The sequence below is a fragment of the Typopeltis vanoorti genome, chromosome 3, assembly GCF_054136105.1.
Source record: "Typopeltis vanoorti isolate ZY-2024b chromosome 3, IOZ_Tvanoo_1.0, whole genome shotgun sequence".
NCBI classification, from domain to species: domain Eukaryota; kingdom Metazoa; phylum Arthropoda; class Arachnida; order Uropygi; family Thelyphonidae; genus Typopeltis; species Typopeltis vanoorti.
In genome coordinates this window covers 43,264,935-43,289,524 of record NC_143551.1, presented here as the reverse complement: position 1 = coordinate 43,289,524, position 24,590 = coordinate 43,264,935, and the positions used below count along the sequence as shown (strand labels likewise).

At 36.7% G+C, this 24,590-nt stretch overlaps 1 protein-coding gene across 3 annotated transcripts in view; it reads right to left on the bottom strand.

Annotated features, from left to right (window-relative positions):
• LOC150108083 (protein Gawky-like) overlaps positions 1-24,590 on the bottom strand; it is a 328,768-nt gene that overhangs the window by 263,634 nt on the left and 40,544 nt on the right. For all 3 annotated transcript variants that reach the window (XM_090390597.1, XM_090390595.1, XM_090390598.1), the window contains exon 2: positions 9,201-9,329. In XM_090390597.1, the coding sequence (XP_090246723.1) occupies positions 9,201-9,312 (112 nt within the window). In that variant the 5' untranslated portion in view covers positions 9,313-9,329. The remainder of the gene's footprint in view (positions 1-9,200; positions 9,330-24,590) is intronic.

The window sequence follows — 24,590 nt, the reverse complement described above, 5'->3', positions numbered from 1 at the left end:
AGTAATCCTTGTTGTTAAAGGGGGGGGGGGACATTGGTAGAGAAAGTGTTGAGGATGTGGTTTAGTTCGGTGGTTAGGGCAGTGTCATTTCAACAGATAAGTTTTATTGTTGTAAGTGCGGATGGTGGGATTGTTGGTGAATGTATCTACCTGTATGGATAGGTTTTTGATAAACTGAGAAAACAGAGATTCCATCAGGCTGGTAGGTGACTAGTGTGTCTAAAAAAGGGAGGCTGTTGTTTTCCTCTTTTTCCAGGGTGAACTTGATTATGGGGTGTTGGTTGTTTAAGTGTGTTAGGAAGGAGAGGAGTGTATCAGAGCCATGCGGCCAAATAGCGAACACATCGTCAACGTAGCGAAGCCATATGGTTAGTTTTTGTGGGGCAGAGTTTAAGGCTTTCTCTTCAAAAGTCTCCATAAAGAATTTGGCCAAGGGGGGAGGGGGGGGGGGGGAGAGTGGCGAATCCATGGCTGTCCCCTCTATTTGTTTGTACAATTTTCCTTGCCAAACGAAATAGCCCGAGTTCATTGTGAACTAAAGTAGAGCTGCGATATCAGGAGGAAATTTAGCTTGGATTAGCTCTAAGGTTTCATTGAGAGGGACATTTGTGAATAAGGAGGAGACATCAAAACTGACTATTATGTCAGCATGTGAGTGTAAGGTTTTCTATGCTGGCTTTGAAGTGGCCTGAGTTTTGTGTTGCCAGTATAGTGTGTGAGCATATTGGCCAAATGTTTAGCTAATTTGTATGTGGGGGAAATCAATGCCACCCACTATGGGATGTAATGGCACATTTTCTTTATGCATTTTTGGGAGTTGTTGGATCCTACTTCTTCTCATTCTATACCTTGGATCCGACATGATTACTATTACGATGTTCTTAACTAATTGATAAGTTGTAAGTTGATTTCTAATTCAAATATAAAGAAAATTTATATTTAAAGACTGCGCCACTTTATATCTGAATTAGTTCAAGAATTGAAGATAAACCAACTCTCAATTACCCTTCCTTTATATATGCTTGCCGAGTATATTTAACTTACTTATTTTACCCGCTTTGGTTCGAATATTTAATGAATGGTGCAGTAAAAGAGATTCAGGCAAAACACAACTTTTGATTAACAAAAACAAACATTTAATTTTAGAATCACAAATTTTACACTTAAGTTCAAATCAGTAATTAAGATATCACAAACATTCTAGCTTCTCTGATAAGTTCAATCATACAGACTCAGACAAAGGTAAATCTGTTATCTCTATATACAGTCTTCTCATAGTTCCTTAAGTTCCAAAATACAATAAAAATTGCAGTAACACCTCTTCACAAACAAACACCTTTAATTTTACACTTCAGCTAATTCTCCACAATAGCTACTGATAGTATAGGGAAATTCTAGGATAAAACTCACACACTTCTCTGTATAGGAATATTAATGGTTGGAATAATCTTACCGATAATCTTCTTTCTTCATCAACTTACACAAACACGTTTTATAACCGTAAACATTTTAAACCGCACAGAGCACTCATTAAAATAAATCTTCTAAGCAATAACTGAATTAATCATCAGTCACAATACACATAAACAAACGTTCTTGCATGAAGTACTACTGATCACTCATGAATTAAGGCAATACACAATAATTCCTTATCTCGAGGTTTTATATGCACAGTTGTTCATTCCTCCTGCATTCAAATATTTCTTTAGGCACTATAATTCTAAACACAGCTAACGGTAAACTTCAACTTTACAGCCTCTACTATTCTCTAGTAACTTCGTACTTAGCTTCAAGGTTCCATATGTCCTTGAAAGGTCGGCCCTGAAATTAAATCTCAACTCAAGTATTGCTAGTCTATTTAGTAGTCACTCAGCTGTCTTCCGTAGCTATAATTGTTATTCTACAACTTATTAGCTAACCGCTTCTCGACTACTGGACTTTTAATTAGCTGCTTGAGTAACTTGCCGACTCGCTATTATCACACTCTGATTCCCGAATGCCGAATTAGAATATCCTCTGATTCCAACCGAATGCCAATCCTCTCTCTCCCTCTATATTTTCAGCGTTCCTCCTTATATATCTGTTCTTCCTGCCTAAATTGTTCTCGTGCTTTCTTTAATCTTTCGAGTAAATTTTTAGCATTCTCCCTCACGCACTGTTCCAAACTCGTGCTCACTCACTTATATTCGTCTCCATGACAACAAAACAAAACATAATAAAATTGAACTATTGCATAACGTTAAACTTCTACAAGCAGGAATAAACAGAGAATATTTACATTTCAATTAATACGCAGTAAAAAATGTTAAATACAAATTCTTATAATATTAACATAGCAATAAATAAAATAAACTTAATAATATTTAAACAGGTCTTGCTTGGTATATGGTAGATTATGTTAAATGTGAATGAAGAACAAAAACATACAAAATAATTTCATTCACAGTTTAACAGAGTCCATATATGCAAGGGGTATGGAGTTAAACAGTTTTAATTTGTTAGTGAACTTCTACAGGCCATGAAGTGACCTTCTTAAGGAGCCTGTGGAATTTTTTTAATTTGTGAGGTGTATTCAATGGGGAGGTAAATAGCCCGATCTAATAATAGAGCATTAAGATCACCTGTGTAATCCGTTTGATTAAGTACTACTGTGGTGTTACCTTTATCTGCTTTGGTGATTACTATTTCTTTGTTTTTCTTCACTTCCTGCAGAGCTTTACATTCCTTGTTGGATATGTTGATTTTTGGTGGTCTTGCTTTGGCGAGAACACAAGCTACATTCAGTCTAATATTGTTGACGATGTGGTTTGGAAAGTGGCGGATCCCGCATTCAATTTGGATCATTATATCATTGGTGATATTTTTCTGGGAGCAATGGTGAAGTTGTGGTCATGTGAGAGAGCGTTCAGTGCTTCAGGCTTCAAATTAACTGAAGAAAGGTTGACTACAGTGTCGGCAGGAAGTTTTGGTTCGGAGGTCGAGTTCTTTTTTAAATTCTCAAATTTCTTGATATGTCGACCTTGTATTTTTTAAAATTCCTTATCCGCAGCAGTGCACGAGCTGTTGTATAAAACTGACTAAAGCCCGTGGTTTAACGTGCCGGAAAGCCCTTCTTTGAGCACCCGAATAGCTAAGTTTGCATCAGCTAGGAGAACTCAAGTGGCAGCAATTTCTTCTTGTAGCAGAGCTTGGCTGGTGCGATTATAAATTCGGAGAGCCTTTTGCGAAACGAAACTGTGCTCGAATTTTACACAATTTGGGATTACTTGATTATCCTGACAGCGTGCTAGAAAGGTCAGATGATTCAGTTGTCTTGATAGCTTCAGCTTCATTTTACCGTAATGGCGGGCCTTGCGTGCAATGGAATCTCCATGGATGACCGTAATTCTGGTAGAAAGGCTTAGATATTGGTTAAACATGCTTATTAAATAACTTAATTCAAAACATACAAGGGATATAAATTAAATGAAACTTTAATCTATATTTCCAACATTTTGGCAACGTCACGTTGCCATCTTCAGAGGAACTTAAAATAAAGACCACGTGCACGCAGGCACTACACAGAGTAAATGAGGACGAAGCAGGAAGCTATTGTTTCTCCTAAAAATCTTGATGATGGCCCTAGCGGGCTATGTAGGTATTCTTGGCTGTTGGGCTGAAGGTCTTCTGATGCGAGTGTCCCAAATTTGGGGCAGTTTCATGCAACCAAATTTTTTTGAGGTTTGGCATGTTTCTGAGGGCTGAGGCTGATTCCATGAATATCCTTTTGAATTTGAATTTTTGCAGGAAATGAATCAAAACAAAGAATTAGTAATCACCAAAGCGGATAAAGGTAACACCACAGTAGTACTTAACCAAACGGATTACAGGTAATCTTAATGCTCTCTTATTAGATCGAGCTACTTACCTCCCTATTGAATACAATCCCACCAACTCACAAATTATAAAACTCTACAGGCTCCTTAAGAAGGTCACTTCTTGGCCTGTAGAAGTCACTAACAAATTAAAACCATTTAACTCCATACCCCCACCCTGCATATATGGACTTCCAAAAATACATAAAGAAAATGTGCCATTATGTCCAATAGTGGATGGTATTGATTCCCCAACATACAAATTAGCTAAACATTTGGCCGAAGCACTCACACACTATACTAGCAACACCCCATCACACAAAAAAAAAAAAAAAAAAACTCAGCCCATTTCAAAGCCAGCATAGAAAACCTTACACTCCAACATACTGACATAATGGTCAGTTTTGACGTCTCCTCGTTATTCACAAACGTCCCACTCAAAGAGACCATAGAGCTAATCCAAGCTAAATTTTCTCCTGATATCTCAGCCCTATTTCAGTTCACAATGAACTTGGGCTATTTTGTTTTGCAAGGAAAATCTACAAACAAATAGAGGGGACAGCCATGGATTCGCCACTCTCCCCCACCCTTGGCCAAATTCTTTATGGAGACTTTTGAAGAGAAAGCCTTAAACTCTGCCCCACAAAAACTAACCATATGGCTTCGCTACGTTGACGATGTGTTCACTATTTGGCCACATGGCTCTGATACACTCCTCTCCTTCCTAACACACTTAAACAACCAACACCCCATAATCAAGTTCACCCTGGAAAAAGAGGAAAACAACAGCCTCCCTTTTTTAGACACACTAGTCACCCACCAGCCTGATGGAATCTCGGTTTTCTCAGTTTATAGAAAACCCACCTATACAGGCAGATACATTCACCAACAATCCCACCATCTCTCCCTAACAACAATATGGAGTTATTACGACACTACACAACCGGGCTAAACTCATCTGTTCAAATGACAATACCTTAATCACAGAACTAAACCACATCCTCAACACTTTCTCAGCCAATGGCTTCAACCCCAAAAAAATATTGAAACCAGTAAACCATACCCCCCCCATTTCACAACAAGGATTACTCTAAATCCATCCCCCTACATCCGAGGCACCTCAGAAAAAATTACTAAAATCTTAAAAAAAACATGACTTGACCTCGTATTACAGACCATATAGAAAACTGGTGTCCCTTATCTGCTCCACTAAAACAAACCACTTCCCCTATACCTACCTGGTGTATACCAGGTCCTTTGCAGCTGTCAGCTGTTCTACTTTGACCAAACAGGCAGGACAGCGAATATCAGAACACAAGGACTACATCCGGTTTCACCATTACAGCCACTCTGGTCTTGCAGACCATGCTCTGGATACACACCACAGAATACAGTAAAGAAAGCCACGGTAATACACCGTAGTAAATTCAAATTCGAAAGACTATTCATGGAATCAGCCTCAGCCCTAAGAAACATGCCAAACCTCAACAAACTTGGTAGCATGAGACTGCACCAAATTTGGGAGACTTACATCAGAAGACCTTCAGCCCCAACAGCCAAGAATACCTACACAGCATGCTAAGGGGGCACCATGAAGACTTTTAGGAGAAACAATAGCTTCCTGCTTCGTCCCCATTTACTGTGTGTAGTGCCTGCATGCATGTGTCTTTATTTTAAGTTCCTGTGAAGATGGCAATGTGATGTTGCCAAAATATTGGAAATATAGATTAAAGTTTAATTTAATTTATATCCCTTGTATGTTGTGAATTCCTTAAGTTATTTAATAGGCATAAAGTAAGCCTAAGATTCCAAAAGTTCCAAGTAAAGCACATTCCACTAAACTCAATGTCATAGTAATCCCTAGTGGATTCAGAGAAGAAACATCAACTCGGTTGGATGATCTTTCAGAGACTAATAAGGAGAACTCACCTGAAATACTTTGGGAAAGAGTCAAGGTTATAATACAGGATACAGCCTGGAATTATCTCAGCCCATTTATAAGATCAAGACACCAATGGATATCAGATTCAACATGGGATCTAATAGAAAGAAGGCAGTTGGAGAAACAGGGAGTGAAGAATATAAGAGATTACATAGAAAAGTCAGAAGAGCTATTAGTCAGGACAAGGAAATTTTTTATACTAATAAATGTGAAGAGATAGTTCCAGATGAGGAGGCACAATTATAGCAGGATGTTTCATTAAGTGTGCGACCTAAAGCACAAGTTTAAGGTCACATTAAATGTCATCAAAGGCAGGAATGGAGCATTACTAACAGAAGAACTAGAAATCAAAAACAGATGAAAAGAATACTGTGAGGAACTGTACAGTAGAGAAGATAAGGAAAATTGTAATTTGGAATCTCCTCTACTGAGGCAGTGGGTTAAAAGAGCAGTTAAACAGCTCTTTCAACCAATCAACCAAATTTTTAATAAAAGCCACAGCAGGTGGAGGATTAAGAGTGTTTCAACTGATTACACGTATGTGGGAAAGAGGATAATGGCCTCAATCCTATTTAGAATAATCTTTAAAGATCATTCTAAATGGAATTGAGGCAGCATGCCTGAGGAGCAAGCAGATTTTAGAAAAGGTAAAAGGTACCAGAGATCAGATAGCCTTAGACAGATCATAGAAAAGTATTAAGAATTTAGACTCCCTATGGTAATATGTTTTAGACTACTCTTTGTTATGCATGTGAAACTGTGAGAAATAATGAAAACAAAGGGTTTTCCTCAACATATTATTAAGGTTGATAGCTAACTTTAGGATTTAAATTTAGGAACACTAAATTAGCTGTATACAAGACTGTGTTCAAACCAATTTTAACTTATGGATCTGAGAGCTGGGTCAGAAGTAAAACACTTGACCAAAGACTAGAGACCGCAGATATGAGAGTCCTGAGAAAGATTAGAGGCGTGAACAGATGGCATCAATGGCAATATCATATTAAAAATGAGGATATTAGGAAAGAACTTGACATTGTCAGCATCCAGGAATGCGTTAGCAGAGCTAATCTCAGATGGTATGGTCACTTAAATAGAATGGGAGAGGAAAGATTAGCAAAACAAGTGTTCTCTGCCAGGTTGGCAGGAAAACGACCCAGAGGAAGACCAAGATATAGGTGGATTGATACGGTACAAAGTGCCTTAGACGATAGAAATATAAGATCTGATAATGTTGGAGTCTTGACAAGTAACAGACTGATTTGGAGGAAAATTGTAGATAGGAAGTTAGTAATGATGTAATTTTTTCATGTAGTACTGTCATATCCTGTACACCCCTTGAGGGTACATGGCAGGAATTTGATGATGATGATGATAGCTAACTTGTACAGTGAGCATAAAGCCTTGGTAAGAACAGAGACTGGATTAAGTGATTGGCTTCTTGTTGGAAAAGGAGTTAGGCAAGGATGTCTACTTTCTCCTTACTTGTTTACTATCTATGCCGATGACATCATGCATGAAGTACTGGATGAGCTTAACACAGGAATTAGGATAGGTGGCATATGGATCAGTAATCTGAGGTATTCTGATGATAAAGTATTCCTTTATAATGACAAGGAAGACCTAGGCCAAATCCATAACACAGGAATTAGGATAGGTGGCAGATGGATCAGTAATCTGAGGTATGCTGTCCTTTATAATGACAAGACTTAGGCCAAATCCTCGAGGAAGTTAATAAGATCAGTAAGAACAGAGGAAGCTCATGAGAAACAAGTGTACCTTAATATAGAAAGAATTGAGAAAGTCAGCAAGTTTGAGTACCTGTAATTCATTATTAATGCGAAGAATTGCTGTTCATAAGAAGATTGGGAATGGCTAAAAATAGACTTGTGTCTCACGTTCATAATCTCCACAAAAAATAGTCTCACGTTCATAATGGAGATTATGAACGTGAGACCTGGAACCTACAGAAGTCTGATAGGAAAATTATAGCTGCTTTTAAGATGTGATATTACAGAATGTTACTGAGGATATATAACTAAAGCAGACAAACAGATGGGTGCTAGAAAGGCAGAACTTTATGGCTCTTTACACAAGAAAGGTGAAATTACTTTGGACAACGAATGCATGGAAGTAATTCTCAAAACAGTAATAGAAGTTCCTGGAAAAAGAATGGATACTGTCAATGAGATGGATGGATGGCATCTGGAGTGACTGATTTTAAGAGAGAGAGAGAGAGTGCTGAAGTCCTAGAAAAGCATACAACAGGATCACCGGGCATTGCAGTGACCATACGGTACCCGATGATGTCCAATGGAGGAATGGATCAGTCTCTGAAGAAAAAGAATTCATGCATTTCATAAGTGGTACAAGACCGTTATTTATTTATTTTAATAATAACACTATTTTTTGCTATATTTTCACTTTGATGACTTGGGAAAAAAATTTCTTTTCTGTCATAAAAACTGTCAATAAAATAAATCCCTTACTTAAAAGCATTGCTATACTATTGCTTTTCTGAAACAGTGCCAGATGGATAGGACCCATGATGCGACATGGCAACAACTCCCAGAACAGTCGACAAATACTAAGGTTAGAATCAATGTAAAGAAATATTTTGGGCAAATAAATACTTCTTTATCTGCTCTCCAAGTTTTAATATCCACTATTAACAGTCAAATTCTGCATATTCCATCACAGGGCAAGAAAAATAGCTAATGCTATTTTTTAGCCATGCTGCAGTTAATTGGTTATTTCAAGAAATGGCTGAGTGCTCTCTCAAAGTAAAATGCACGAGTATCCTATCTGCTGTTCATAATCCATTACAGCAAAACATTCATAATGACCAGGATTCCTAATGGATGTGGTAAATAAGATAAACATACAAAAAAACTCTGACAGGAAACAGAACTGACATTACATAAATAAAACTCTTAACTAAAAATTCTCACTCATCATGGAGTACATGAGCATAGATTAAGTTCTGAGAAATAGAAGACCAAATACAAGATCAAACAAAAATTGGAGTTGTCTAACAAGACCAAGCTGGAGGAGAATTGTTGACAGAAAAGCCAATGTACAAACCATCACTTAGTACTATCATAGTATCCTGTACATAAAGTACCCTCAAGAGCAATGTATACACAGAATATCAGGAATTTAATGACCTGAGCTATAATTATTTATAAATTCTGATTTTTCTGTAAATGTTTCCTGAATAACCTGCTTTGGTGAGCACTACAATATTATAAAACAAGAAGCATGGGTTTTGTGCATTGTTTTCCAAAACTGAAAACATGTTCATTCCATTAATTGAAAAGTAGACAGTTTCTCATGTTTTGAAATGTTGATTTACATGAAAGAAAGAAGTCAATTCAAGATAATCATACTAAGAATGTTAATACCTGTTTCATCCTCACATTCCTGATAAACATGCATTTCTTCACCATGAACCACACTAAGTAGATGAGCATTTTCTACCTCTGGTGGTCGACCAGATTCTTGCTTCATAGTCATAAGAAACTGCTTTTTACCTAAACAAAAATGTAGCAATCTGATACAGCATTTTGTATGGCAAAGAAATTGCTATATAGTATATTAATGCATGAGAATTAGCAGGATTTGAATATCACACTGTGTATGGAATTCTTAATCATAGCCCAGGTATCACCAAAATCAGAAGAGAATCAGCATTATATCAAATATCTATACAAGTAATAAGAAACAATAATATAAATAAATCTTCAAAATAGAATTAAATATACATAACATGCATATCATGTGCTAATCTCAACCTCATAACGAACAGTCTGAAAAGACAAATATAAACCTCTTCCCTCACACACAAAAAATTACATTTATGCCTAATAGAATTAAGATACCTAAGGCAATTTAGGGAAAAAACCATATCTTCAAATTTATTATACTACAATTATTTACATAGTAGCTAGTATGAAAAAGGATACAGTGACAATACTAATAATTTTTTGAAAAGATGCATTTATTCAGTAAGCAAGCAAGAATCTTTCCTAAAGTTATCATTTGTCCAACGTGTATATGCATGTGTCAGATAACCTTCATGTGAATTCCACCCAAAAGGGTTAAATAATCTGTAAACTGCTCTAAAAACCCAACATTCAACCTTTCAAACCAAGCCCAAAGTGGGATATCTAATACTGCATTGTGGCCTGTTATGTTCTTAGGGGAAGGTGTAGACCTGGTCAACAATAATTGCAGCCATGGCTAAGATCTGCTATTTTTACTCTACACTGTTAACAAATTATTGTATGAAGCTGAATGGAGATAAACTGCTGAGGGGACATCTATGATATATCATACTGAATTTAGGTAAACACAGATTACTCACAGTACTGCTAATAGATTAACTAAAACATCTCGCATATCAAATTCCTGATTTTATTTCTAAAAATTAATGTACTATTTCTCAGGACTTCAACGTTGTCCAATATATCAGTCTTCTAGAACATTACTAAACAAACTATTCCATTGAAATCTTTGAGTGTACCAAGATTTACATTAGCATCCACCTGTTTTGTTAATCTTTGCTCTTTCATATTCCATTTAAGTAACCAGAACACCCAAGATTAGCTGTCAAACTTCTTTTCTAATATTTTCATTTTAATATTGTGCTACCATTGATGCTATTTGTTCAGTTCTGTACTTTTTCTCTCATGTGTTATTTCTATTAGTGCTCTCGGATTCATTAGTTAAAACTGGTTTGGTCACACAGTACTCTATGTTAGCCGTGAGTTTTGGCTAATTTCTCTTATTCCATATAAATTTATTATTCAACTGCCCTTCCACCATACCAGCTTTTCTTATTCTATTATCACTAAAAATTAAACCAAAATTGCTGAAATATTTGATATACTACAGGTTTCTGTAGAGAATGCATTCAACATTTTCTGTTTTTCTATTTTCAGTATGTGTATTTGTTGATTTTCATACAATTTTTTTAATTATTCAATTAACCAAAATTGAATAATTTTGGTTAATTGAATGGAACTTTTGCTAAGTTTTCTTTTCACTACCCTCCAAAAACATTATGCCACATTCTTGATATTTTAACAGTTTTTCATTTTCAATTTCAGTCCACCACGAAGTTCATATTTTTCTATCCATACAAACAATCTTACCACATGCTTACCTGTCTGAAGTCTTATTTAGAGTTGACCACTCAGAATCTGAAGTTTAGTTCTTATTCTCATTCTCCCCACCCCAATAATGTGTATTTTAGTTTACAGTTCACCTCTGAATACTCAACACTTTTGTTTCAAAATTGACATTTTGAAATATGTTTCTTTTCCTTACTCATAAGTGAAATACTGAGAAAGGAGGAGGTTACCAAAACTTAGAAATAGCTACATGGCTAACAATATTCTGATTTTAAATAAGCATACATTTGAAATTTAAAAATGTTGCTTTAGTATATTTTTTTGCTAATTCAAAATATTTTTGAATTAGTAAAAGCGTTCTTCCATGACTGGATTTGGAAGTTCATATTCTGTAAATTGAGTTTTAACTGAGTTTTGGTGAATCCCAAGTATTAGGCACATGTCTTAAAGTTTATTTTTCACATGGTTAGAGTATAATAAATTTAGTTTAATCCTTTATCCAAGTGTGAGCAAACAAAGTTTGCGCCTGAAAGTATCTTCAGGACTGGGGTAAGGTGGTACAACACCAGGGCACTCCTTGCAAAGGTGGAGCAAGCTACCAACACTCCTATCTCAGTATCTCCCATAATGCAAAACACATCTCTTTGCAGATATGTCTAATGTTATGCATTAAGGGAAGGGCAACAACCCAGACTAGTTTCGACCTTTATTGAAGTCTCTTCAGTGGGAGCCAGGCCCAAGTGGAGATACCAGGCAGAAGCATTAGCAGGTCATCTCTACCTATAGGAGTTGCCAAATGGTGTGCCACCCTTTTTTAATAAATTACTCTGGATTTAGAGAAAGATGTTGAAAGTTTATTTTTCACTTGGTTAGAGTACAATAAATTTAGTTTAATCCTTTATCCAAGTGTGAGCAAACAATGTTTGCGCCTGAAAGTATCTTCAGGACTGGGGTAAGGTGGTACAACACTAGGGCACTCTCAGGTAGAGATGACCTACTAATGCTTCAGCCTGGTATCTCCACTTGGGCCTGGCTCCCACTGAAGAGACCTCAATAAAGGTCGAAACTAGTCTGGGTTGTGGCCCTTCCCTTAATGCATAACATTAGACATATCTGCAAGAAGATGTGTTTTGCATTATGGGAGATACTGAGTGTTGGTAGCATGCTCCGCCCTTGCAAGGAGTGCCCTGGTGTTGTACCACCTTAACCCAGTCCTGAAGATACTTTCAGGGACAAACTTTGTTTGCTCACACTTGGATAAAGGATTAAACTAAATTTATTATAGGCATATGTCTATTCCTTCTTCCCTTATAAATGGTTTTCTTCCTTTTTCTATTTGATTTGGTCTATACGTATCTATGATTATTAATTAACTTAAGGAATTCACAACGTACAATAGAATATAAATTAAATTAAACTTTAATATATATTTCCAATATTTCGGTAACGTCACGTTGCCATCTTCAAAGGAACTTAAAATAAAGATATGTGCATGCAGGCACTACACACAGTAAATGAGGATGAAGCGAGGAAGTTATTGTTTCTCCTAAAAGTCCTGACGGTGCCCCCTAGCAGCTATGTAGGTATTCTTGGCCACTGGGCTGAAGCAAATTGGAACTTACTGCGGTACACCGTAGCAAATTCAAATTTGAAAGACTTTTCATGGAATCAGCCTCAGCCCTAAGAAACATGCCAAACCTCAACAAATTTGGTTGCATGAGACTGCCCCAAATTTGGGAGACTTACACCAGAAGACCTTCAGCCCAACGGCCAAGAATACCCACATTGCCCGTTAGGGGACATCATGAGGAATTTTAGGAGAAACAATAACTTCCTTGCTTCATCCTCATTTACTGTGTGTAGTGCCTGCATGCATGTCTTTATTTTAAGTTCCTTTGAAGATGGCAATGTGACGTTGCCGAAATAATCAAAATATATACTAAAGTTTGATTTAATTTATATTCTATTGTATGTTTTGAATTCCTTAAGTTAATTAATAATCATGTATAATAAACATATAAGCCTTTCTAAGAGAATTACCATACCTATATACTTCTCTGATATCTTCAGTTTTTTAATTCTTGCACTTATATCACTTCCAAATAAGAGACAACAAGGTATACAGCAAATGGTGTATGTGAGATGGTTGGAAGAGTAAAGTATTCTGTTCTTATTGAAGAACAGAATACTAATTTAAGATCGTAGTGTTTCGAAAATACTTTATGGGGAGAGTGAAATGAGAGGAAAAAGGTTGATGGAATGAAAGACAGTAGCAAGTTCAGTGAATCAGCAATTCAACTGTAAAAAAAGAATATTAAACAGCTAGTGCTTTTGTTGTTGATGTATTCTTTTGCAGAAATGTGGATATTAGGGATGCTAGTTCTGCTGAACTGCACGCATGAACTATTTGTAAAAGTCAATGCAAAAAGTGACCATATGCGAAGGAGAGTGTTAGATCCTGAATGCAGAGCTTTACAAGTAAATTCTTCATTCGGGATTTAACATAATAAACTACTACTAATTAAGGAGATATCTGCACATCAGCTAATAATTATAAAGTGTTGTTTTATGTTTTGTAATAATGTATAGTCCATGTGTGCGATATAGTGAGAGTTATTGTTAGGTTATTTGTAATTCCCAAGTAAGCTGTCTAGTACTTTGCGAAATTCTGAGAAAAGTTTATAATAGTAATCCGGAATAATCGTGTATAATCGGTATGAGTCGAGCGTAGTGATGGAGGCTATACCTACGCGGAAATATGACATCAGAGCGCCTTCCTAGAATAATGTAACCGGACAGGTTAGCGAGAGTGTAGGATCACCCAAGGAGCACGAACGATGGGGTTCGTGGGTGAAAACCGCATTCAATAGAGGGCGCCCGAATAGGGCGAATAAAAGACGAAGCACGCCGTTTTAAGCCTTTTGACCTTGGAGTGCCAGATTCGAGTTTTAGGGGGAGTTTGTCGTTGGATTTGTGAGAGAGCGGCAAGTTGACTACAGGAATGACGGACGGCAGGTTCTTTTCTTGAGAATGCTTGAAGATTTTCAAGCAGAGCTGATCGCGATATGACGGCCCATGTGGAGTCGAGCCTTAGCAGAATGTCCCATTGGAGAAAGTTTCCTGCGGAGTGGTAGACAGCAGGCAACAGTCGGAAACGATTAGAAGAAAAAGCGTAGTACATCGTCAGGCGCAAAGACAGCCGAAGAATATGCAGTACGGTAATCCAGACCTACATGAGATGGCGGCATGAAATCTGAAAGGATCCGGTAATGTAAGAGTTTTCGTTCTATGTTAAAAATTTGCTTAGAAGAACAAGAAATTTGTGTGTTGTAACTAAAGGACACTAGTAGAGAACTTTTAGTGAGAATTTGACTGAATTAATTAAGCCCTTGTGGAACAAAGAAGAGTTGTTAAATAGGCAATAATTTGTGAATGACTAGACTTGCTTAAAATGAAATTTAGAATTAAGATAATCATTGATAGAGTACTAATGAAAGTGTTCAATAAGTATTCTGTGAGTAACTTGTGAAAGGAGTTATATAGTAGTAGTATTTTGCTTAAACCTAATCCTTTCATAATTGAAGGATTTAACTTGCTCTGATTCATTGTGATTTAGTATAACCCTTAACGTAGAGTGAATTTTGATTCATTGAGTATTTAAACTTACATAACTGTAAATGTTTTATGTTTTTCCAATAAACATATTTTGTACCTTATACCTGAGTTATGCCTGATTACGAATTCAAACCACCACTTATGAAATTGAACCTTTTGGCGGGAAGGAATTTAGATATAATTGTTTAAGTGAGATTCAGTCTACGACTGCTAACTGAATCTGCACAGCACTAGCGTGAGATAAATTATTGTGTGCATTCCTTTTATTTTTGAATTATTCCCCTGAACAAGAGTCTTTTCTGTTATAGGATATTGGCTAGTGCAGCGAAATATAAATTTTGCCAATATCCGAAGAGGGAAAAAAATCTGAATTAGTATTTTAGGAGCACGACAATAGATTAGAAGGAGAGTTATTATAGAGGTAGAACAAGGTATAATATAGAGAGATAGCGACATAATAGAGTAGCCGGTAGGACTTAGATTGTACAAAGTTTTGAGTAAGCAAAAGGATAGATTCTAGAGACAGTAAGTTAATGTATAATAGGATTGAACTTACGATTTATGATATAACATTATATGAAAGTAAGGATATAACAATAACACAGCAGACGAATTACAGATATAACAAGAGAGATTACTAACCAACTGAACAACTCTTCTGAGTAATATCAAGAATTTTTAGAGGTGTTTTAGGTGCACTATCCCAAATGTGAGAGCAGTATACCAAGGTTAAGAAGATTTGGGATTCGTGCAGAATAATTAGCTCTTGAGTGAAAAAGTACGCCAAGACTTTCGGAAGTAGAGGATGCTGTTGAAGTGATGCACGTATATAACGGAAAAGGCTATGAGAGTCAAGTCAGAAAAAAAGAGATCTAGTCTCGAGGATTAAGTTGATCACTATCAAAAGGTGTGAGAGAAGAAACAAGGTTTTTTTGTGAGAAAAGACAACTGTTTTGGAAGCAACTGAAGGTGACTAGGTTTATTAGCATGGTGTGGAATGAGTGTTTAGGGCACTTACTGTAGATGATCATCTACAGTAAGTAGCTTTCAGCTACTTAATTTCTGGTAGCTTGCAGCATTTAAGGACTACTCCAGATACACTAAGGGACCTGATGTGTTACATGAGAAGGTTCCCCAAAACCTTCACAGAGCCACCACCTCCTTGAACAGAGATGATCTATCATGATGACAGGCCCATAGCCTCACAATGTTAATGTCACAGCTGCACCCTCCCATGCATGTGTGACGTCAACATCATAAGACGATCTGGGATTCACCAAACCACGACTCTGGTCCACTCTGCAGAGGTTCAGGTTTGATAGTCCCAACAGCAAGTGAGACGAAATATCTGATGACAAGCTGTCAACAGTGGCACACAATTAGGGCATCAGCTCCCATAGCCCACAGTATGTGGAATACATCATACTGTTTGTTTGCTGATGCTACTCCTCCGACATTGAAACTATGGCGTCGTTGCTTTGTATGAGCCTGGACAGTCTACGGCAACCCTAATCATCAATGGCATGTGGTTGACCACCACTTGCTTGCTGGATCCTGGTATACTCACTGTAGACCCTTGATATCATTGCCCTCAAGAACCCTAGGGTTCTTACCACTTCAGTGATAGAATGACCCATCTGTCTTGTGGTGATAATACATCCATGATGAAACTAAAAGAAACACATTAACCACAGTGAAAATTATTTAATTGTAAATATTTCATCCAAGTGTCTTAGGACATCATCAGTACAGTAGTTTAAACAACAATAGGAATAATATAAACGTTCACGTTTATAGAAAGTTCTGAAACCCTACTCTACACAGACCAAATTTAAACCGCAACAACGTTCTTACTATTACTAAAGTATGGGAAATTGTCATACAAAATTGCGTAAAATAATTTTTTTTTTTTTATTACTTCTGTAACACATTACGCACGTTTAATGAGATTCTATTGTAATCATGCACCCTAACTGTATGTTATTCCTATTATTGTTTAAACTACTGTACCAATGATGTCCTAAGATACTTAGGATGAAATATTTACAATTAAATAATTTTCACTGTGGTTAATACGTGTTTCTTTTAGTTATGAACTCACCACATGAGTTTCGTTATTTAAAAAAGTCCATGATCAAAACTGCTAAGATCACCACATTTACCCATATTTGCCAATTGCGATATGCTGTTGCCCCAATCAAATGTCTCCCTATTTACTGTCTACGCAGGGGATGCCCGTGTCAACTTCCCATCACCCTATCTCTAATGTTTTGTCCATTGAGTGTAGTTCAACAAACCCTTTCCTGACAGAATTGCACTCCCAGAACAAGACCAGACAGTCACTTACCCCCCCCCCCCAACTGTAGGACAGTGTTTACCATTATGGATATCTTCTGATGTTATTACCAGACCAAGCTCTCAGTAATCTCAGGTTGCCTGTATGACATGCTATTTCAGGTAATTATCCCTTAGTAGCTGTATAAATACTGCTTCAATCTTGCTATGCCCCCATATTTCAAGCCTCCCATAATTGCTTGGTATGCACTCATGCTAATCTGATGCATGACTTCTACATCTTCCCATGGCTCCCTTAGTCTACAGTAACACCCAAAAACACAATATCTCACCTCCTGCCCTAATCCTTCTATCCCCTTGGATAATAGAAGACCTTTAACATTCTATCTAAACTATCATTTTCCATCAACCAGGTCTTGCTGATTGCTACAATTTTTGGTTCAAGTTGAGATAAAATTTCAATATTACCTCAACTGGGTCCAAGAGGATTTTGACATCCTCTTGGACCCAGTTACCCTTATATAATGTCATTTCCAATCCATGGATCTGGAACCTGTGAAATTGCTGGCATTGCATAATGGTTTACACACTCGTTTATCCCAGGGATGGCTGAATGCATACTCAACTACAACCCCCCTTCTGTAGTGCTTCTAGTTTCCCTAATTTTGCCCCTTCAACATTTCAACCCCCTCTCTCTCTCTCCAAACATCTAATGCCAAACCCATTGAAATGCAGTCCTTTCATCCATCAAATTCACTATATATTTATAAACTATACATCCATTCCTCCTGCACAATCTTCTCAATGACTCATTAGCAATCCTGGTTGTTCTTCTCAATTCTGCCCTATCATACAGAGGTACCAAATTCACAATGTACTTCCTCACTCTTCTTTTTTGCTTCTATTAGCAAATTTCATATCTTCTATCACCATACTTCCCACCTTTCAAATCATTCACACCAGCTAAAACTATCCTCTAACTTTTTCCCTCTCTGCAAAACTAACAGATTCGGTACCATCTTTGATCTTCACACCTGGAAAAACATCACTTTGTCACTCTCTCATTTAGTACACCTCTTATCAAAGAATCGGCATATAATACCTTCTCCCTATTCTGAGTTCCTCACACTTTCATAGTTTCCCCATTCACATTTTCTTTCATGCTCCTTGCCAGTGTATCACCAGCCAATAATTTTTCGTGAAGATGGCAAATTAACCCTGCAGAGGTTGCAGTCGAAAAAATTTCAGCGTAGGTCGCATGTATCCGAGAGATACATTCATTACTAGTATGTGCTAAAATTAAATTAAAACTTAAAAAAAAAAAAAAAAAACACTGCAAATATAATATATGATGGTTTATTTTCAGTTACAATCTAGAAATTATTGAACAAAAAACTATACTGACATCAGAATTCACAGTATCTCTCATACAATTTACGATCAAATATCACATACCTTAACATGACACATGTTAAATCAAAACTGACTGCATAAACATTGTGGAATATTACTCATAATATATGCATGTGCAGCTTGAGGTCATGACTAGCTATACTCTGGATATCTTTATAATAAACAATTTGTTTGTATCTGTCAGATCAGCAACCTCCACAGGGTTAAACATTCAAATAGGCAACAGAATTAGCAAAACTGATAAGGCAGGAAATCAACAATTAATTTATATGGAATCAGAGAGAAATTAGTTCACTTTACTAATGTTTCTCAGATTTTAATTTTGCCATTGATGCTGTGGATATTAGGAAAGAAATTGAAATTGTTTGCTTCAAGATGTTTTAGCAGAGCTTCAAACAGAATGGGAGAAGAAAAGTTAGCAACACAATTTTTTTTTTTTTTTTTTTTTGCTTGGATAACAGGAAGATCTAGATCTCAGGCTTGATACAATACAAGTGCCTCATAAGACAAATATAACAGATGACAACTGAAGTCTTGACAGATAAGATTAATATGGAGTAAAATTGCAGATAGGAAGTTAGTAATGATGTAACTTTTTTTTTCATGTAGTACTATTATAATATCCTATACCGAGACTGATGATTATAAATTTCACACACAAGAGTTTGAAGAACATACAGAATACTGGTGCTGTGCATGAGTTAAGAAAGAAAGAACTCATTGATATAAAAGTTTCTTTTTTCTTTTTTTTTAAATAGAACAGGAGGTTTTAGTTGTTGGAGAGCACTTTGGTAGAAAAGACTATTCAGGAAAACAAAAGCAGCGAGAATGGAAGAACAGAAGCAGGTTTGATAAGACTGAAGTAGAACTTGAAAACGGATGTTGGGTAGCTACTTCTTGAGTTTTAGTAGATTTAATGGAAAGAAGAGAAATGATGGATGTCAGTTTAGTAAGGATGCCAATGGATTGACCTGTAGAAGAGGACAGCTGAAATAGACTAAAACAGTGGCTGAACTAATCAGAGAGAGAGAGAGAGATCACTGATTAATAAATATGCACTCCTCTACACAACCTTAAGAATTTTTAGGCAAATGTAATTGAAATGGGAAGGGGAGAGAAACAGTAAATCTGATCCTGTATGGTGATTTGTATAACATGAAGAGGAGAATTTTTGCATGAATGAAGCAATACTGTTTTTGTAACATTAAAGGTGACCAGGTTATTATTATTACTCTTGCATGGTCATCTCCATAGAGTCTTAAGACTCATCATGAGAAACCCAAACTATCAAAACAATATCTGTCACACCTCTCCTTGAAACCATTCACAGACAAAAAAGTAATCATGCCCTTGTTAATCACACTCTTACCCAATTTCCAGAGATGACCTTGTTCTTCCCCTTCTAGCCAAGTACTAAAACATTTTCCCTGCATCAATCTTATAAAATTCTTTAAGTAACTTAAATGTTTCTATCACATCTCACATTACTTTTTGCCTATCAACCAACTTTTGCAATCCACAAACCCTCAATCTATTCTCATAGAGAACATTCCACATACAAACCCCACTCACATCTGGATCGTCTCCAAAATTTCCTCATCCCCCAAGAAACCCAGGTGACCAGACCTCAGTATAGTAATTCAGATGTGGTTATATCAAGGCTTTATTAAGAGTAATGATAACTCCCACATTTTTGCTCATTAATGTATTCTTCAATAACCAAGTAATGCTATGAGCTATCCTGGCTAATAATTTAGCAATATGTCCTCTAAACTTCAGTCTATCTGCTACTATCCCCAAACCCCAGACTTCACGAATTTCCTGGAGTACAGTTCCCTCAATGCCATACAAAGATAGTAATCATTGTATCCCAAAATGCATAACTCGACACTTTTCTGCATTAAACTGACATCCATTATGTTTTGCCATAGACTAAATCATCCTGTAAGCTCTCTATATCACTTAGATTAACCTCAACTTTGCATCATTAGCAAACAACTGAATATCTCCTTTATTTCCTATATTATTTATGTACATATTAAACAGTAGTGGACCAAGCACAGAGCCCTGTAGCACACACCACTAGTCACCTGCCTTCTGAATTCTACACCTCCATATACCACTATCCACATCACCAGTTTCTTATGAATCCACATTTGTTGCAGTTTGGGTAACAGAGTTTCATGTGGTATCCTGTCAAACGGCTTTGCAAAATCCAGCATTACTGTATAGCCATTCCCTTTATCTGACTCAGTTGTCACTATTATTGCTGGCCTGGTTGGCCAAGTGGTTAGCATATCTGCTCTCCAGGCAAAAGGCTGCAGGTTCAAATCGCACTGTGGGCATGGGTGTTTGTGATTGTCTGTGAAAATACTAGTGGTGGTGATGGACAGTAGATGATGATGGTAGTTGAGGTTCACTGTAGTCGGTGGACTGAGTAGTAGAGATTGAGAACTGTGGAGTAGGTGCTCTCCCTTGATGAGTCTTTGGACTACTTGTGTCACGTAATAATAATAATTATAAAAATTAGTAGATTAGTAAGGCAGGACTAACCCTTCACAAAGCTATGCTACCCCCCCCCTCACAGAGTATCGTATTATTCACCTATCCCTGAATCGCTTCTTTTCCAGTACTTTTACCACCACTCTTGACATACTAATTGGTCTATAATTTGCTATCACAGACGTAGATCTTTTCTTTATGCAATGGAATTATTTTGCCCTCCTATTCTCTTGGCACTCTGCCAGAGCCGAGACTTAAACAGCCTAGTCAAAGGTATCATCAGCTCCTCTGCACATTCCTATAAAACACCAGCTGATATTCCATCCAATCCCATAATTGTATTTGCATTCAGATTCTGCAATAACCTAAGTATCTCAAATTCAACAACCTCTGTTCTGACATCAGTGCCTGTCACATCATTTGTAGTCCCATGTGGTCTTGTGGTTAGGATATCTGGCTCTCACCCAGGAGGCCAGAGTTCGATTCCCAGCATGGGAAGATGTAATTTTTAATTACTTGGCAAGTGTAAAATAATAAAATTCTGAATAAATTGTTGATTTTGACAGCTGCTAAATATTTTTAAATAATTGTTGTTCTTCTGCAACACTTGTGTAGCTTAGTGGAAGTGACGCTTATATCTTCTACACTAGACCACCTGAAGATAGATATAAGTTCAAGTCTAGTAGCCAAATGGAGGAACTTTTTTTTGACATTCAGTGATGCAATTGGAAGAATGATGGTTCATTGTGCCTTGGATTGGAAAAGTCCTAAGTTTGATTCTTGTCATGACAAGAGGAATCTTTATATGGCTTTTTTAGATTGAAGGTGAATTGGTCAATCTCATACGGAGATAGCAATTTTTTTCTCCTGGAAACTTGGATTTTTCATCCTGGATACAGACAAATTGGCCTTGAGAACACACAGAATTAACAGACAAAAAATAACAGTGGTGGTGGCAGACAGCAGATGACGATGATGGGAGTGGCAGTTCACTTTAATTGGTGGATAACATTGTAGAGTATGTGCTCTCTCTCGATTAGTGTTTGTGGTCCTTGGAGGTGTCGTGTAGTAATAATGATAAAACAATATCTTCAGTGGGTTGATATGCCCTTGCAAAATGATCACTCAGTAGCTCAACAATTTCATCTCCTGTTACCTCTGTACCATCTACACTCATTAAAGTGATCCTTCCATGGTCATTCTTCCTCCTACTTGCCACATAACAAGAACTCTTTGGTATTTCCTTTCATCTGTTCAGCTAATTTCTTATCATAATCTGATTTTGCCTTTCTTACCATACTGGTCACATTTCTTGCCTGATCCTGGTACTGTTCGTGAGTTAAGCTGGTCTCTTTATATACTCTCCACAATACTTTTTTTTTTTTTTTTGCAGCTCCTATCTACTTTACCATCAGTACTATAATACAGCTTCTTCCTGACCATCCCCATGCTGTGAACATTCTTCCCTTGCAGATCTTCATGCTTCAAGCTGCCTCCTAAGTGTAACATAATTACCTGCTTTGCAGTTCCACATATACCCCTTCTTAACTGGAATTTACACATTTCACTACCTCACAAATGAAGACCATATGATTACTTTCTCCAACTGGAGGTAATGTAGCCAGCCATCTTAGTAATGGACAGGTCTTCTGATCCTATAACAAGATCAAAGTCTCCCATACCTCAACTCCCATCTACACATTCTGCTTAAAGTAATTATGTCTCAGTTAGTGTATAAATTCCATTTCCTTCATGCCACATGATCTTTCCTCCACCTGTCTTCAAAGTTGAGGCCCCCATAACGACTTGCATCTCATACTAAATTACTGATGCATGTCTTCTGTAAACAGAAAGAAAAAAATTTTTTTTTTTTTTTCTTCCCCATTACATGAATTAGGAGAGAAAATGACTTCTCATGTCATGCCATGGTAAGTCTATAGAACTTTTGGATTTACTTAAAACAAGTTCATTTCTATAGCAAATCAAATTTCTATTCCTATAACAAAACAAACATCCAGGAGCATGAGTGTTTGTAATAAAGCTTGCTCCTGGATGGGCTTGTATAGCTTCTTGAGTTTATAAAAGATTGTCTTAAAAAAATTGACTTTATTTTCCATAATGATCAGCAACCTCAGATCTGTTTAATTCAATCATAAATCAAAGAACGATTATTTTTAAGCATTTAAATTATAAACACAATATGTAATATGAACCGAAATTTTCCTAATCATCCACCCCAATATCAAAAAACATAAAATTGATTAAACTGACTGGCAAATATTATGCCAGTCAGCTTTATTATTAGAGCATCTCCATGCAGTCAAATGACTCATAGTGGAAGGCTCACACTAACCATTTCACACAATAAAGATCAGACTTCTATTTAAACTCATTCATTGTTGGACCATTCAACTACCTGTCAATACATTCCACTCATTCACCACTCTCCAAGCAAAATTATAGTCTGCACATTCCAAGGGTAACCTCTTGTTCTATCCCTACTCATGTACTAAAAATTTCATTTGTGTCAATCTCATATAATCTCTTTAGTAATAAGTTTGTATCATGTCCCCCTCTCCTCTGCCTGTAAACTAAGCACTACAACCCATATACATTTCATCTATTTTCATATAGAGCATTCTGCAAACCTATCATCACCAGCCTGGTCACTAAATCCTTTCTGCCAACTCCTGATACACAAGAAACCAGGTGACCAAATCTGTGCACAGTAATCATGATGCAGCCAAATGACAACTTTATAAAGGGAGACAATCACCTTCTGATCTTTACTTGTCAATGTATTCTTTAACATTCAGATAATTCTTTCAGCTATTTTGCCAGCTTTTGAAGTGTGCCCTCTGCACTTCAAATCTCTGATCCACCACCACCCATATCAATTTCCTGCAATCCAGTACCATCAAAATAATAAAGTATGTAATATTTTCAACTCAAAGTGCAGAACCTTATATTTTGCAACATTAAATTGACAACCATTATCTCTTGCCAACAATGTCAATTTATTTAAATCATCCACAGGATATCTACATCACCTTTATAAGCTTTTGCCCTACCCAGTTTTACTTCATCATAAACTAAATATCCTCCTGTTAAATCATTTCCTATATCACTGATATACAAATTAAAGAGCAGTGGCACTAGTACAGTCCTGAGACACTCCACTAGTCATCCTCATTCACTTTGATTCCACTATACCATATACTTCTGTCCATAAGCCATCGGCTTCATATCCATTTCCTCCAACTTATGTAATAGTTTTTCATGTGGTATTCTGTCAAATGCCTTTACAATGTTCAGCAGTATTGTGGTATAACCATTTCCTTCATCCATTTCTGCTGTGAGTATTATAAAATGTGAATAAATTACTAAGGCAGGACTCTTTTACAAAGAAGTGCTACTCACTAATGGAGCATTATATTCCTATCCACTCATTCCTGATTTTTATCATTAATCAACTTTTTCAAAACTTTAATCCCTACTCCAGAGATACTAAGTGGTCTGTAATTTACTACTTCTGACTTGGGGCTGCCTTTATGTAATGGAACTATCTTATGCTCTTTCAACTCCCTCAGAATCTTGATAGAACAAGAACTTAAATTAAAGAATTTCATCTGAAGCATTGACAGTTCTCTTGCAAATTTTCGTAGCACAAAGGCTGATGTGCTGTCTAGTCCCACTGCCATATTTACATTATTTTTCAATGTGCTAAACACCTTCATTTTATCTACCTCAATTTTCAGTCAGTCTGTCATATCAGTTACTGCAGTTTCCACCTAGATGATACACCTCTGTAAAGTGATTGCTAAGTGGCTCAAC